The sequence below is a fragment of the Alosa pseudoharengus genome, unplaced genomic scaffold (genome assembly GCF_046254945.1).
Source record: "Alosa pseudoharengus isolate Yale_2024_CS ecotype anadromous, Long Island Sound unplaced genomic scaffold, YU_APseudo_1.1 YU_APseudo_1.1_scf_8, whole genome shotgun sequence".
Lineage (NCBI taxonomy): Eukaryota > Metazoa > Chordata > Actinopteri > Clupeiformes > Clupeidae > Alosa > Alosa pseudoharengus.
Genome location: NW_027468870.1, coordinates 18,941,117 through 18,954,832, shown reverse-complemented (window position 1 = coordinate 18,954,832; position 13,716 = coordinate 18,941,117). Strand labels below are relative to the sequence as shown.

The 13,716-nt window shown below is 46.7% G+C and overlaps 1 protein-coding gene across 1 annotated transcript; it reads right to left on the bottom strand.

The window, feature by feature from the left end:
• Nucleotides 1-592: 592 nt before the first annotated feature.
• LOC143112628 (retrovirus-related Pol polyprotein from transposon opus) lies at nt 593-11,353 on the bottom strand. The gene is made up of 3 exons (XM_076274908.1): nt 7,874-11,353; nt 6,476-6,573; nt 593-1,568 (listed from the first exon to the last, which is right to left on the bottom strand). Exons 1-3 carry the CDS (start codon nt 11,351-11,353, stop codon nt 593-595), a joined length of 4,554 nt encoding a protein of 1,517 aa, XP_076131023.1.
• Nucleotides 11,354-13,716: the final 2,363 nt, after the last annotated feature.

Sequence of the window (13,716 nt, the reverse complement as noted above, 5' to 3'; positions counted from 1 at the left end):
AAATGCCTTTAAAGAAACATTAACACACAATTTGCACAGATGTACCATTTTCCTAGTTTTATTATTGTAATAACTTTTTGTCTTGTACACGTTTTAATTGTGTGTTATATAAATTCTGCTTAAAAAATAAACATATATATATATGTTTATATAGTTTATATAGTGATATAGAATGCAAATGTGAATAACTGTGTATGGCCCATTGAGTCTGGAATGTGACCTTTTCTTATGCACACACTGACTTAAGTGCATATGCCTCTAAGCAATTACAAATGCAAATGTTTGGAATGGCCCATTTTGAGTCTGGAATGTGACATTTTCAGACACACATTCACTTAAGTGTTTGTATCTGGTTCTACAATGTGATTACTGTACTACCCAATCCTTTCCATTTCCCCCCATTAAATAAACTGGTTTATAAATAAAGAAACATTAATGTTAAGGTTAAATAATTTTATTACAAAACACAGGAACAGTGTCAGCAATACCATATACATAATATAAGTCAGAAAATGGCAAGTAGATAGAAGCATCTTTCATTTAACTTGGTACAGTCTTTTATTTTTGCCAAAAAATGCTGGAACACCACTTCCTACTCGTTGGTATCTTCCTCTCTTGGACATCCATCTGGGTGCTCATCACATCCTATCGAGGCACCTTGGGCAAAGTTGTGAAGGTAACATGCAGCCAAGATGATCTTCACCACAGTGACAGAGCATGTGGTCTGCAAGTCTCTCATACGCCTCCACTTGCACTTCATCCTCCCAAATGCCTGCTCAACGATGACTCCACCCCGACTGATGTCGGTGTTGTAGCGAAGGTCTGCATCTGTGAGAGTCCCGTTGTCATGCCGGGGGGTGATGATGAAGGGGAAATCCTGACCAATGTAAGCACTATCCCCCAGGAGACGGTACTCCCCCATCTTCTCCTGCCATTCTTGGAAAAATGGAGAGGACCGCAGCATTCTGGCATCATGCACTCTGCCAGGCATTCCAGTGAATACGCTGATGAAGCGGCCTTCAGCATCAACAATCCCCTGGAGGAGGACAGAGTAGTAGGACTTCCTGTTCATGTAGGCCCCTCCTCTGGCCGGTGGCTGCTTAATCCTGATGTGGCAGCCATCAATCGCTCCAATGACCCCCTCAAGGCCACATGTGAGTTGGAAGCTGGTGGCAGACATCCTCTTCTCATAGCCTGTAGGCCAAGAGACAAAAGCTCGGCCAAGGGTGGACATGATGGTCAGCACTTGGAGTATGGCGCCGTGTGCTGATAAAGGCGAAACATTGAACTTGTCAGATACCTCCTGGAAGCAGTTCTGGTTGGCCATGTACCATAGGAACATGAGCACCTTCTTGGCGATAGGCATGGGGGGCAGCCCTTTATAGTGGTCACTTCGCAGGCCACCCTCCTGTAGGTACCTTTGAAGGACCTCAAACCGGGTTCTTGGGATTCTGAAATGCCGGGCAAATGTGTTGTTTTCCATGCCCAGCATTATCTGCCACTCTGGGCCAGACTTGAGGATGATCTGATGTCTGGACCGCAGCACAGCCACAGCCACATCCAGATCCCTATGTGAGGGAGAGGGAAAATGAGAGGAAAACTGTGTATTAATATAGATAACAACAATTCATTCATATAAGCAACCATCAGTTTTGTGTTTCTATTGCTTTACATCACAAGGCAACGGATCTATCCTTAACTGGAATTCCCCATAAACCAAAAAAAAAATAAGATGTGTCCATTGCATTCGCATGTAGATGCCTTAAACAGGTTACATTCACATTCACCAAACGTTACCTTAAGCTTCTAAAATGCATTTCTTTTAAAGTTCTTACAAGAAATGCGTTACATAGAAGAGTATAGAAGTGCAGAGCAACACTTAGGCATCACAACGGCAAACATCGAAATGTGGACATACCGTTTGCGTTTTCTATTTTCTTCTGTGTCCTCATCCCGTAGCTTATTTAGATGAGCCACAAGCTTGCACTTGTGTTCTAGGCAAGTATCCAGCACTATGACAGCTGCTGCCCTGGTGGCGTCCATGTTCTTCCTGACTCGTTTGTGATGCCCACAAAGACAAACGGGTCAAAGACCCTTATTATAGTGACCTAGGTCTACATTGATTGGTCCAACTTATAAGTCACGCCCAAAGATTCTAGAGATTCACAAGCTCTGTTCTAGAATCTTTGGTCACGCCCACTGTCAACCCAAGTTGAATGGGCAATTTGAAATTGAATGGGCAACCAGTTCCCATGGCCACTTGGCCAGTTCGAATGCAAATGGCAAAACCGGTTTTGGCGGAGAGTAGATAGTAGAACTGTTTAGAAGTGGACTGTTCCTATAACTACGTTCCTGTAACTACTTGGTGGGAAAGTGGCTTATAAGACCCTTTTATGGAATTTTCATGCGTATTACTTGTCAGCAAGGATGGATTACTGCACAGGCTACACAGAAAAGCCAGTCAGTCCTCATATTTGTAATCAAATGAAAAACGCTGTCAGTTTCACTAAACACATGACGGTAGGCCATACTTGCCAACATTTAGCTTTCAAAAAACGGTAGATTTTCATGACCATAGACTGTATGTTCATGACGTTAGTGTTCATAAACGTTGTTACAGAGTTATTAATAGATGTGTTTCAATAAACAGTCGCTTATTAGGCAGTTAGAGAAGTTTGATATAGATGGTCTTAAAAACACTACTACTGCATTAATTCATTTATCTGAGTCCTGATTATGCTCCAATCAGGAATGTAGTGGAGGCTAAATGCAAGTAAACACAGTTTACCCACCTCTGAAATTTCAGAAATAGTTTATCCACTTCTTATTAGAGTTTATCCACCTCTTATTAGAGTTACCAGAGATACCAGAGGTCTGTTAGAAGAGAGTCCGCTGCCCAGACTCAAGAGATCATGGATGTAGGCCTACAAGAAGAATATCAGTTACAATCTCACCCTGACATATCTGTTGGAACTGATCTATATGACAGAAAAAGAGAATTAAAGAGGGAAAATGCTGAATTGATAGTGAAAGTAATTGTGGTGAATAATTACTTAATATTAACTTAGACTGGCAAACTTCAGGAACACTCAGGAATCAGGTTTATTCTGTTACAAGCAGAGAGGGTAAAAATGGTCTATGGTCTATGTAGACCATGGCACAGAGGCCGTGGCCTCTGCTGGGTCAACCTCTCTCTCTCTCCTTCAGTTCTCCATCTTCTAGTTCTAGTTCTTCTGACAAACAATGCAAGTTAGTCACTTTTGTATGGGTTAAACAAAGAAAGAATTGGCGGCAAAATAATCTCATGTGGTTGGTTCTCCAGATGGCATCAGACACACCTACTCACACCTACTTTACACCTAGGCATTCTTATCTGAACAGCATGAGGAGAGATATCTTATATATCAGAAATATCACTTACTGAATGTTCCAAACATTCTCACAATCAAATCATTACAATCCTTGTACTGTGACTATTACAATGATACCAAACATGAATATATTTACATTTCATGACACATGGATACATTATAGCAAGGTAACATCCTTTGTCTTGTGGATCTGATAGCCCTTGGAACCATACATTAGCATTTCATTGGGGGAGGGGAGGGTGCCTTTGTTTAATGCCAAGAGGGGCCACATGGCTAACTAAAAGTAGTTTTGAAACCCTAAAATAATTGCTATCAATAGACAGAGCGAAGACTCTTGAAACACAGCTGTAGGTGCTTCTCAGTGAAAAAACAGAAACATTAGGCCTATTAGATTTGAATATGACAAAATAATTCTTTTTCATACTGGACTGCCATCGTCAAAGGTTTCACTTTGTTTTTCACTTTGTTCATGTAGTGGGGTTGGATCGCTCACACTGAACTTTCCGTGCTTGTCACGTCACTATCAGCCTAATTACTTGCCAATGCCCCTGATTAGCAGCCGCTGCCCAAACAAAGATCTGGAAGTACCAGTGAGGGCGACTGCGCTTTTAATTCTTGCTCCCCCCTCGTTGAGATGGCTCCCTGTCTAGCGTGCCTCGTAACTGCAGTTTTCCTCCTCCACCGCTCCTAGGGTATTTCTATTTCCTGCCAGCTCAGTGCGGATCTGTGACCTCACCACCACCGTATCTGGAGCGGGTGCATGTAGCCTGGTGGACTGGAGGGCCGGACTTCACAGGCGTTGCTGTTTTGTCTTATGATTGGTTGCAGTTCAGTGTTTGTTTCGGTAACACTTTACTTGACAGTGTCGACATAAAAGTGACATGACACTGTAATCCTAACCCTAAACCTAATCCTAACTTGTTATGACAAAAAACGAATGTCACTTAAAGGTGCTCTAAGCGATGCCATTTGTTTTTTAGGCTAAAACATTTTATGTCACTTACTGCAAATATCACCTAACCAACCGCTAGCTGTCTGTGTCCTGAATACACTGTAAAAAAAAACGTGATCTCTGTGGACAGCCCAGGCTCCAAAAATGGCAACAAAAACAACCTGGGCAAACCTAGCCCATAAAAACATAACAAACTGTTCCAGCAAATCACAGACGAGATGCGCGTTTAGGAGAGTTTCAATTGCACCAGCACGGGAGGGAGGGGGAGGAAGTAGCGAGCTAGCTTTCTGTTTTGTTTGAACATAAACAGAAGTGATGTTACCCAGCATCGCTTAGAGCGACTTTAATAACAGAAGCGGTATGTCAGAAATGTTTATGACATGTTAGTGCCATGTCACTCTTATGTCGATACTGTTAAGTGTAACCTTTGTTTCTTTGTCTTGTTTGTAAATTGTGATTTCCTTGTGAGTTTATTTTGTTTGTCCCGTTCTCTGTCTAGTCCCATATTGTTAGTGTCTGCGTCTAGTTTTGTAGGCTCTGTTTGGTGGGTCTTTATTTTGGGTTTTGTTGGTGAGTTTGCCTAATTATAACACCTGTCACATGTTACCAGTCTCTCCCGTGCGCTGTGGCATGATGCGCATATCCCTCCGTTTTGTTTGCATGTGATTGTGTATACTGCGTAATGTCGCTTTGCTAAATTAATATAATATTATAGTTTAATATACTTCTCCTATCATTGTGAAATCTACAGGCTACTAGATAGCTATGAAATAATGAAGTGCTTTACAGATAAACAGCAGACTTAAAGGGATATTCCACCATTTGGGGAAATACACTCATTTTCCACCTCCCCTTGAGTTAAACAATTGAGTTTTACCTTTCCCCAGTTCATCCAGCCGTTCTCTGAATCGGCAGTAACACTTTTCGCTCCAGCTAATTGAATCAGATTAGACTGTTAGCATCTCTGCTATAAGCTAACGGTCTAATCTGATTCAATGAGCTGGATGAAGTAATAATGGATTGTAGTAATAGGTCTGGCCCCTACTCAGGGAACCGAGGTTACAGCTGTAACCCAGACGATTTCCCCAAATGGTGGAATAACCCTTTAAAGAAGGCCTATGCAGGTCTGGTTATTCCTTCGCTGTTTTTGGGTTTCTCCGGATTTGGGCTCGTATTTTTCACGACATAGCTCCCCCTGCAGCTTCGGTAGCAAGTGACTGCTACGCTAAACCCCCACTAGCTAGCGAGCTAGCCATCAAGAAACCAAGCTAAACACATACAGGGCTCACAATAAAACGGTCGAGCAAACACATTGTTTAAGAGACTATCAAACCATATTACAAAGACGAAGTTCACCCAAGGGTAGGCTACTTACAATTTCAACAGCAACAAAGCCAAGTCGGCGTCCGTTTTGCAGTCTTCAATCTGACTACATTTTCGAGGCGCGATTGGATACTTCCGCTGAGGGGGGTGATGCTGTGGCCAGCTTTGTTGCATCAAAGTCTAAAGTGGCTCCCTTGAAGAAGATAACTTTGCCAAGGCTTGAGTTAATGGGGGGCTTTAATTGGTGCAAGGCTGGGAAATCATTTACTAAAGCCCCTGAATATGGACAAGAGTCTGTTAAAGATGTGGACAGATTCCATGATTGCTTATCATTGGATGCGTATGTAGCAGCGGCAGTAATGGAGTTCGACTACGCCACCCCAGGGTCTAACCCGGGGAACTGTAAATGACCACTAAGACCTCTATCAGATTAGGCAATCAGGTTCGGGTACTGAGCAAACAGAGACGTGGTTCCATACAAAAATACAATTTTATTAGTCCAAAAACACAGCAAGTATTAGGCACTCTAAAAGCTGACGTCAGCAATGGTAAAAAAACACTTCACACTGAGTATGAGTCACTATATCACTACAATGTCACAAAATCACAGCAATTCGGTAGCGAGCAAACAGTACATCATCAAATATGCACAACAACAAACACCACATATGGGTGGTACATGGGTCAGTGTACTGGCATAGTCTCACGCACACACACACACACACACACAGAACCAGACTGAGGCTTACCGGTGGGCGTCCAGCGACTCAGGTATGAGTATCCAAAGAATCCACCCCAGACACACGTGCAAGGCCACGCAAACACATACACAGCACGGCTACGGTCACACTGTGAGAGCACCCACACTACACACTGAAGAGGTCCCACCACCTCGAGGACACCGTTCCCACCGTCAGCACTCAGCACCTGGACATACAGCAAGGACAGAAGACAGTGTTAACTACAGGTCGTAGGTTCACACACACACTGACACACACTGACACAGGCAGACACAGACAGACACAGACAGACACAGACAGACAAAGACAGGTTAGTAGAAATAACTGAAACAAACAACGACAATGAAATGATGTTTGCGAAACAACGGCAGCACTGATTCTCCGCAGCGATAATCACCTCCTCTCAATGATGCAACTCAAATGACAAATAATAGCATTACATGGAAACAATTGACAAAGTAAACTAGGTTCCTGGCATTCCACAGCACTAAGCAAACGGCCTCCTGCCGAAGAGCACAAATGACACAAAACAACTGAAAGAAAACAAACAAACCAAATGAATTCACAATTCAGGGGACAAAGACACACAACCACTCAGTCACTGCACCACGTAACAAACACATTCATTCAGGTCTGAGGGCAGGTGCTCGGCCGGCCACACCAGTGGCCTAGGATACAGTTCGTTCAAGTCGATGGGCTCAGTCAATTAGCTTGATCCTAATAAGTCGCACAGCAGATAGATGATTGTGCGCAAACAGCAGCTAGGCAAAGCAGCAGTCGTTCTAAGGCAGGCCGGCAAACACTTCGTTGCTATGGTAGCTATCCCTGAAACACACAATAATAGGCCTATTAAGCTACCACCCAAATAAAGTAACCACCTAGCCCGAATGGAAAAAGACCTACCTGAGCCACAGCGTGTTGATACATGAAGCTCGCAGGCAATGCTTGGCGTACGAGGCAATGACTGTAACGATGCGTTATTCCGCTCAATCTGATGTAAGACGGGGTAGCCACAACACAGCAGAGAGTTCTATAAAAGATCGGAGCTCCACATAAGCCACGAGCAAGCTGGGCAACGGTAAAACATTTGCGGTAGGCCTTTACGTACCTGCGACACAACCGGAAATCAGGTGAACCCAAACAATACAAACTTCTAGCGTTGCGTGCTGCCCTAGGGGTATGTTCGAGCTATAACGTCTCCCTTGTGAAATGATTGGCCACCAAAGACATAATGTGAGCCAACCACGAACTAGATAGAAAAGACGAGAGCCAACCATAACCAAATGAGAAGGGGGATGGCTGGATGCAACCCCAATCCATCCTGCCACAATCTACCCTGCCTTTTTAAATCGGCGCCCCGACGATGAACTAAGGAATGTGAACCATTGGCATCAACAAAGCAGTTCTCTGTGCCATTAGAACACTGGTCTTGGGAGGTGGTGGGGATTAGAGTGTTGTCCAGCCCTTGACCTGGAGGTCTTTCGCACTCTCACTTCAGTCCCATCAGAGGGGCCAGGCAGTGAAGCCTCCACAGGGGGTAGAGGGCCACTCACATCTACATGTGGAGCTGAAAGGGACAAAGTACTGGGATCAGTAATGGCTGCCTCCCCTTCTGGAGGCTCCCCTGTAGGAGAGGCTGCTACTGGTGATCTGACAATTTGGGACTCAGCCACCAGCTGAGGAATTGGTGGACCCTGGATCATCAGGTCAAAATCACCCAGCCAGTCGTCTTGCTGGATTACCTGTGAGGTTAATGGTTGAGTAACAGTTTGATCACTAGCAGGGGGCTCAGGCACGTTTTCACAGACCACTGGTTTTAACAGGGAGCGATGCACCTGCCGAGCCTTGTTCAGGTCATTTACTGGTGCCACAGTGTACACCGTGCCCCCCCCTTTTGGCGCTCGCAGTACCTGATGCACTGCTGAGTTCCAAAGGTCATGGATTTTATGGCGGCCCCTCACCCCAAGATCCCTGCGATATACCAACTGGCCCTCCTCTAGGGGTGCCTCGCGAACTCGCCGGTCATGGTTTGCTTTACGGCGTGTAGCCGATGCTTGCAGCCGCTCTCGGGCTCCGTGAAACGCAAGTTGCAACCGAGCCTGATGTTCTTGGACCCATTCGTGAACCGTGGCACCAGCGGGCTCTGGGACATTGCCCAATAGGAAATCCAATGGCAGACGTGGTTCTTGCCCAAACATCAAGAAGAATGGTGACTCCCCTGTGGCCTGGTGGGGAGTGGTGTTATAGCAATACAGGATTTGTGGCAAGCACGAATTCCAGTCTCGTTTTTGTGAGACTGGTAAGGTTCGTAACAGGTTGTGCATGGTCCTATTAAAACGTTCGCACTGCCCGTTTCCCGCTGGGTGATACGGAGTAGTGCGCGTTTTCTGTATTCCGTATAAACCACAGAGCTGCTGGATGAGCCCATTTTCGAAGCTACGACCCTGGTCCGAATGAATTCGACCAGGGACCCCAAACTTTGAAAACCACTCTCCTACCAGCACCTGTGCCACTGTAGAAGCACGTTGATCACTGGTCGGGACGGCCAAAGTGTATTTACTGAAAATGTCCGTCATTACTAAGACATTCTCCTGCCCACTCCTGGCTGGCTCTAGGGTGGTAAAATCAATTGCCAAGATTTCATTGGGTCGCCCTGCTAGCAGGTGGCCCATGAAGCTCTGTGCAGTGTGATGGTTGTCTTTAGCCACCTGGCATCTTTCGCACAACTGACACCAGCGTGCCACATCCGAAGCCATACCAGGCCAGAAGCACCGTTGCCGTAGGAGCTCCAGGGTCCTTTCGGTTCCCTGGTGGCCATGTTGCTGATGGGCCTGCGTCAGTGCCTCTTTTTGCATGGCCTCAGGCAGCAACAATTGCCATACCGTTTCCCCCCCGTCCGAACGAAAGACCTTACGATAAACAATACCATCCCACTCCACTAAGCGATCCCACTGTTTAAGCAGAGACAACGCCTGTGGTGAGGTCTGTTTGCGTTCTTGAGGGCTGGGTCGTTCCCCCCGCCTCCAAAAGACTAAGGCTTCCTGAATGGTGGGGTCAGCCTGCTGCAAAGCAGAAATCTCAGCCGGTGTATGCGTCGGTAGAACAGAAATGACCGATTGGGTGACCTTAGCCGGCCTTGGCTGTAGCACTTGTTGCAGTGGCTGGGGAAGAGTGGTGCCTGGGGCTATAGCTTCTGCCGTTTGAGAGTCCGGGAGATGCAGCCTAGATAGTGCATCTGCATTTTTGTTACTCCTCCCGGACCGATATTTGACTTCGTAGTCAAATGAAGCCAGTTGGCCCAGCCAACGCTGCTCTGTGGCACCAAACTTCGCTGAGGCCAGATGACTCAGTGGGTTGTTATCTGTATAGACCGTGCACTTGTGACCCAGCAGATACTCACGAAATTTTTCAGTCATGGCCCACTTAAGGGCCAAGAACTCCAATTTCATGGAACTATAATTTTGCATGTTCCTTTCTGCCGGTCTCAACCCCCGGCTGGCATAGGCAATGGGCCTCACTCGGCCTCCTTGCTCCTGCGACAGTACCGCACCTAAGCCCCCATAGCTCGCGTCAACCTCTAAAATGAAAGGGAGTGCAAAATCTGCATACGCTAGTACTGGTGCAGTAGTCAGTTTTGTCTTGAGATTCTCAAAACTGGCCTGACACTCACTAGGCCAGGTTCGTATGGATGCCTTTTGAGGCCCTTTTCTTGGCCCCACGTTAGCCAGCTCTGCCACTAGCCGATGTAACGGGGCAGCCAGCTTAGCAAAGCCTTCGACAAATCGTCTGTAATAGCTAGCGAATCCCAAAAAGGATCGTAGCTCAGAGACGGTGGTAGGAGTTGGCCATGACGATACCACCTCAATTTTACTGGGGTCAGTGGCCACACCCTGGTTTGAGATTACATGACCCAAATACCTTACTTGCTGCTGGAAAAACGCACACTTCGAGAGCTTCACCTTTAACCCTTCATGCTCCAGCCGACCCAGCACCACACCCAGCCTCTCCAGATGTTGTTTAACGGAGACGGAAAAGACCACAATGTCATCCAGATAAAGAAGCAAAGACTGACATTGTTGGTCGCCGAATATCCGCTGCATTAAGCGCTGGAAGGTGCTGGGAGCGTTACAGAGTCCAAATGGCATCCGGTTCCACTCAAACAATCCGAAGGGCGTGCAAAAAGCGGTTTTGGCCTTGTCGTCTTCTCTAACCGGTACCTGGTTGTAACCACTAGCCAAATCGAGGGTGGAAAACCATTGCGCCCCTGTCAGCGCATCTAAAGACTCTTCTATGCGTGGAAGAGGAAATGCATCTCTTCTTGTTTTGCTGTTTAATTGTCGGTAATCCACGCACATACGCAGACTGCCATCTTTCTTTTTGACGAGAACTATGGGGGAAGCGTATGGACTGCAACTTTCTCGAATCACCTGCGTTTCCAGCAGTTGATTGATGTGTTCCTTTACCAACTCATACTCTGATGGGGGTATGCGTCGATAGCGTTGTCGCACTGGGGCACTATCTTGAAGGGGGATCTCATGGGCAATTAAGTTAGTACACCCCAGATCTAATTCATGGGCTGAAAAGACATGGGTGTATTTCCTTAACAAGGATCGTACTTGTCCTTGGTCCTCCCTAGACAAAGGGGACAGGTCCAAGGCCTCAATCTGGTCCGGCACCGTGGCAGATGCTGATTGAGAGAACACAGTAGCAGTGTGGGAGGGCACTTCAGTGATGCCTGCTGGTAAGCTAACAATGTGGGCATGTTCTAACACACCTACAACCGTGCGGGGGTAGAGCAGCACATCGGCGGTGCCCACATTGACAACCGGTATGTGGGCAGTGCCTCGAATCACTCGAATGAAAGCAGGAGAGACTAGCAAGCCTGCTGGTAATCCCGACTCTGGTGGTTCCAATAACACCGTGGCTCCAGAATACTGGTCGGAACAGGTAGCAGGCACCAGCTTCATTGTGCCACCAGGGATTCTACAAGCCCTCTTACCCCGAACCTTAACTTTACTCCCAGCCCCTCCAGATGACTGCAGGCTACTGCTATGGCATCGTTGGAAAGCCTGTTGGACGGAAAGAGGTGCCTTTGACACTAATGGCAACTCGAATAAAGCCAGACCGTGAAGTCCAAAGAGCTCTTTGAAACACTTTTGAATCACGTTCATTCCCAAAACGCCAGGTACTGAAGTATGGGAGCTACTTGGAGGATCATGAACTACTAATACACCACATTGCGGCATCAACTTCCCACAGAGCTCAATATCTATTTCTAAGTAACCACTGTACGGAATGGCTAGGCCATTGGCTGCCCTAAGTTGCAACCAATGGCAAGAGCGAAGACGTTCTGGACCCCACGGCTTAAATTGCTGTGAAAAAAAACTCTCAGTGACAGTAGTCACCATAGACCCAGTGTCTACCAAGCAAGGCACCTTAACCCCACCCAACATCACCTCAACATGCGGGCAGGAGGCCATTAACTTTGAAATGTTAGTCAAATTTGGGGAATCACTACTCGAGCCAGGGCTTGCCCCACCGGATGTGTGGCTCTGCCATCCGGTGGGCACTAGTTTCCCGACGTCGAAGTTGGCCGGGCCTGGCTATCAGAGGGAGGGTTTCGCCCCGAGAAATGGGATTGAGAAGGGGCCCGAACCCCATCACATTCACTAGCAAAGTGACCAGGCTGTTGGCACCGCCTGCATATTAACGGGCCTCTACGGGGTGAGCGACTGCGCTTGTCGGGGCGTTGCAAGTTTACGAGATTTTGGGTAAGCTGCTGTAATTGCTCTTGTTGACATCGCAACTGTTCCTGTTGAAGTCTCAACATCTCTTTTATTTCATTCACTTCAGATGGCGGGGGTGTCCGAGGCGGATCATGCGGGCTACCCTGTACCTTATACTGGATGCCAATAGTTGAGGGAACAGAGTGGCTGCGACCCCTCAGGCCGCCAGGCAACCCTTCTCGCTCCCACCGCATGGCTTCCCTTCTGACCTCCAGCAAGGTGGCAGTGGGCTGCCGCCGCACCATCTGCTTTAGCTCACGGCGTAAAGCACCATCAAGGACGTGTTCAGCAAATTGATCCCTAAGTAGGGCTTCGGCACTTGGCATACCATCAGGAGCCTGGTCCTTAACTTTAGCCATGAGATTCATAAGGGCCAAAGAAAACTCTTGGAGGGTTTCGCCCTCCTGCTGCCTTCGTGAGAAAAATGCCTCCTGTAAGGCTACATATGAATCGGTACAACCATAAAGTTCTTTTAATATGGCAATTATACAAGCTGGGTCTCTCCGATCAGTGCTAGGGCGGTACTTTATTTCTTCGCGAGCCTCCCCCTCTAAATGGTCATAAAGGAAATCGGCTTGATCACTAGCTGCTAAATGTCGCACTCTCATACTTGCTTGTGCCTCCTCAAGCCACTCACTCAGCCGTTGGCCTGATTTCCCACTAAAAATGGGGCATTTACGTTCACGCGGAACGAAAACCAACCTCTCTGTTATGGGGACAGGAGCCGTACCATTACTAGTAGTAGCACAGCTATTGGCAGAGTCATCATTAACTGTAACATTAACGGGTGGTGGCAAATTGGGTGCTGTGGGGGTTACATTAGAATCCGGTGGAGCTGAAGCCTGCTCTTGACGAAGCCTTTCATTGTCTGCTTTAAGCTGGGCCACTAAATCCCTCAACTCTTGTAGCTCCTCGTCCATGGCTAACCCAGATCACAAACTCAGTACAGAAGAAACAGAACACTATCCCCAACAACCTTACCTGACAAGTTATGGGTCCACGTGAGAATAACTGCTGCTTTGCCTGAAAAGAATCGTTATATAACTATATTCCATGCAGCTGCCCTCAACCAAGACAAAAAAATGATACTTATACACCACACAACAGAATAGGACACACGTCTCTGTTATAGTCAGTACATCCTGCCGACTACGCCAAATTGTAGCAGCGGCAGTAATGGAGTTCGACTACGCCACCCCAGGGTCTAACCCGGGGAACTGTAAATGACCACTAAGACCTCTATCAGATTAGGCAATCAGGTTCGGGTACTGAGCAAACAGAGACGTGGTTCCATACAAAAATACAATTTTATTAGTCCAAAAACACAGCAAGTATTAGGCACTCTAAAAGCTGACGTCAGCAATGGTAAAAAAACACTTCACACTGAGTATGAGTCACTATATCACTACAATGTCACAAAATCACAGCAATTCGGTAGCGAGCAAACAGTACATCATCAAATATGCACAACAACAAACACCACATATGGGTGGTACATGGGTCAGTGTACTGGCATAGTCTCACGCACACACACACACACACAC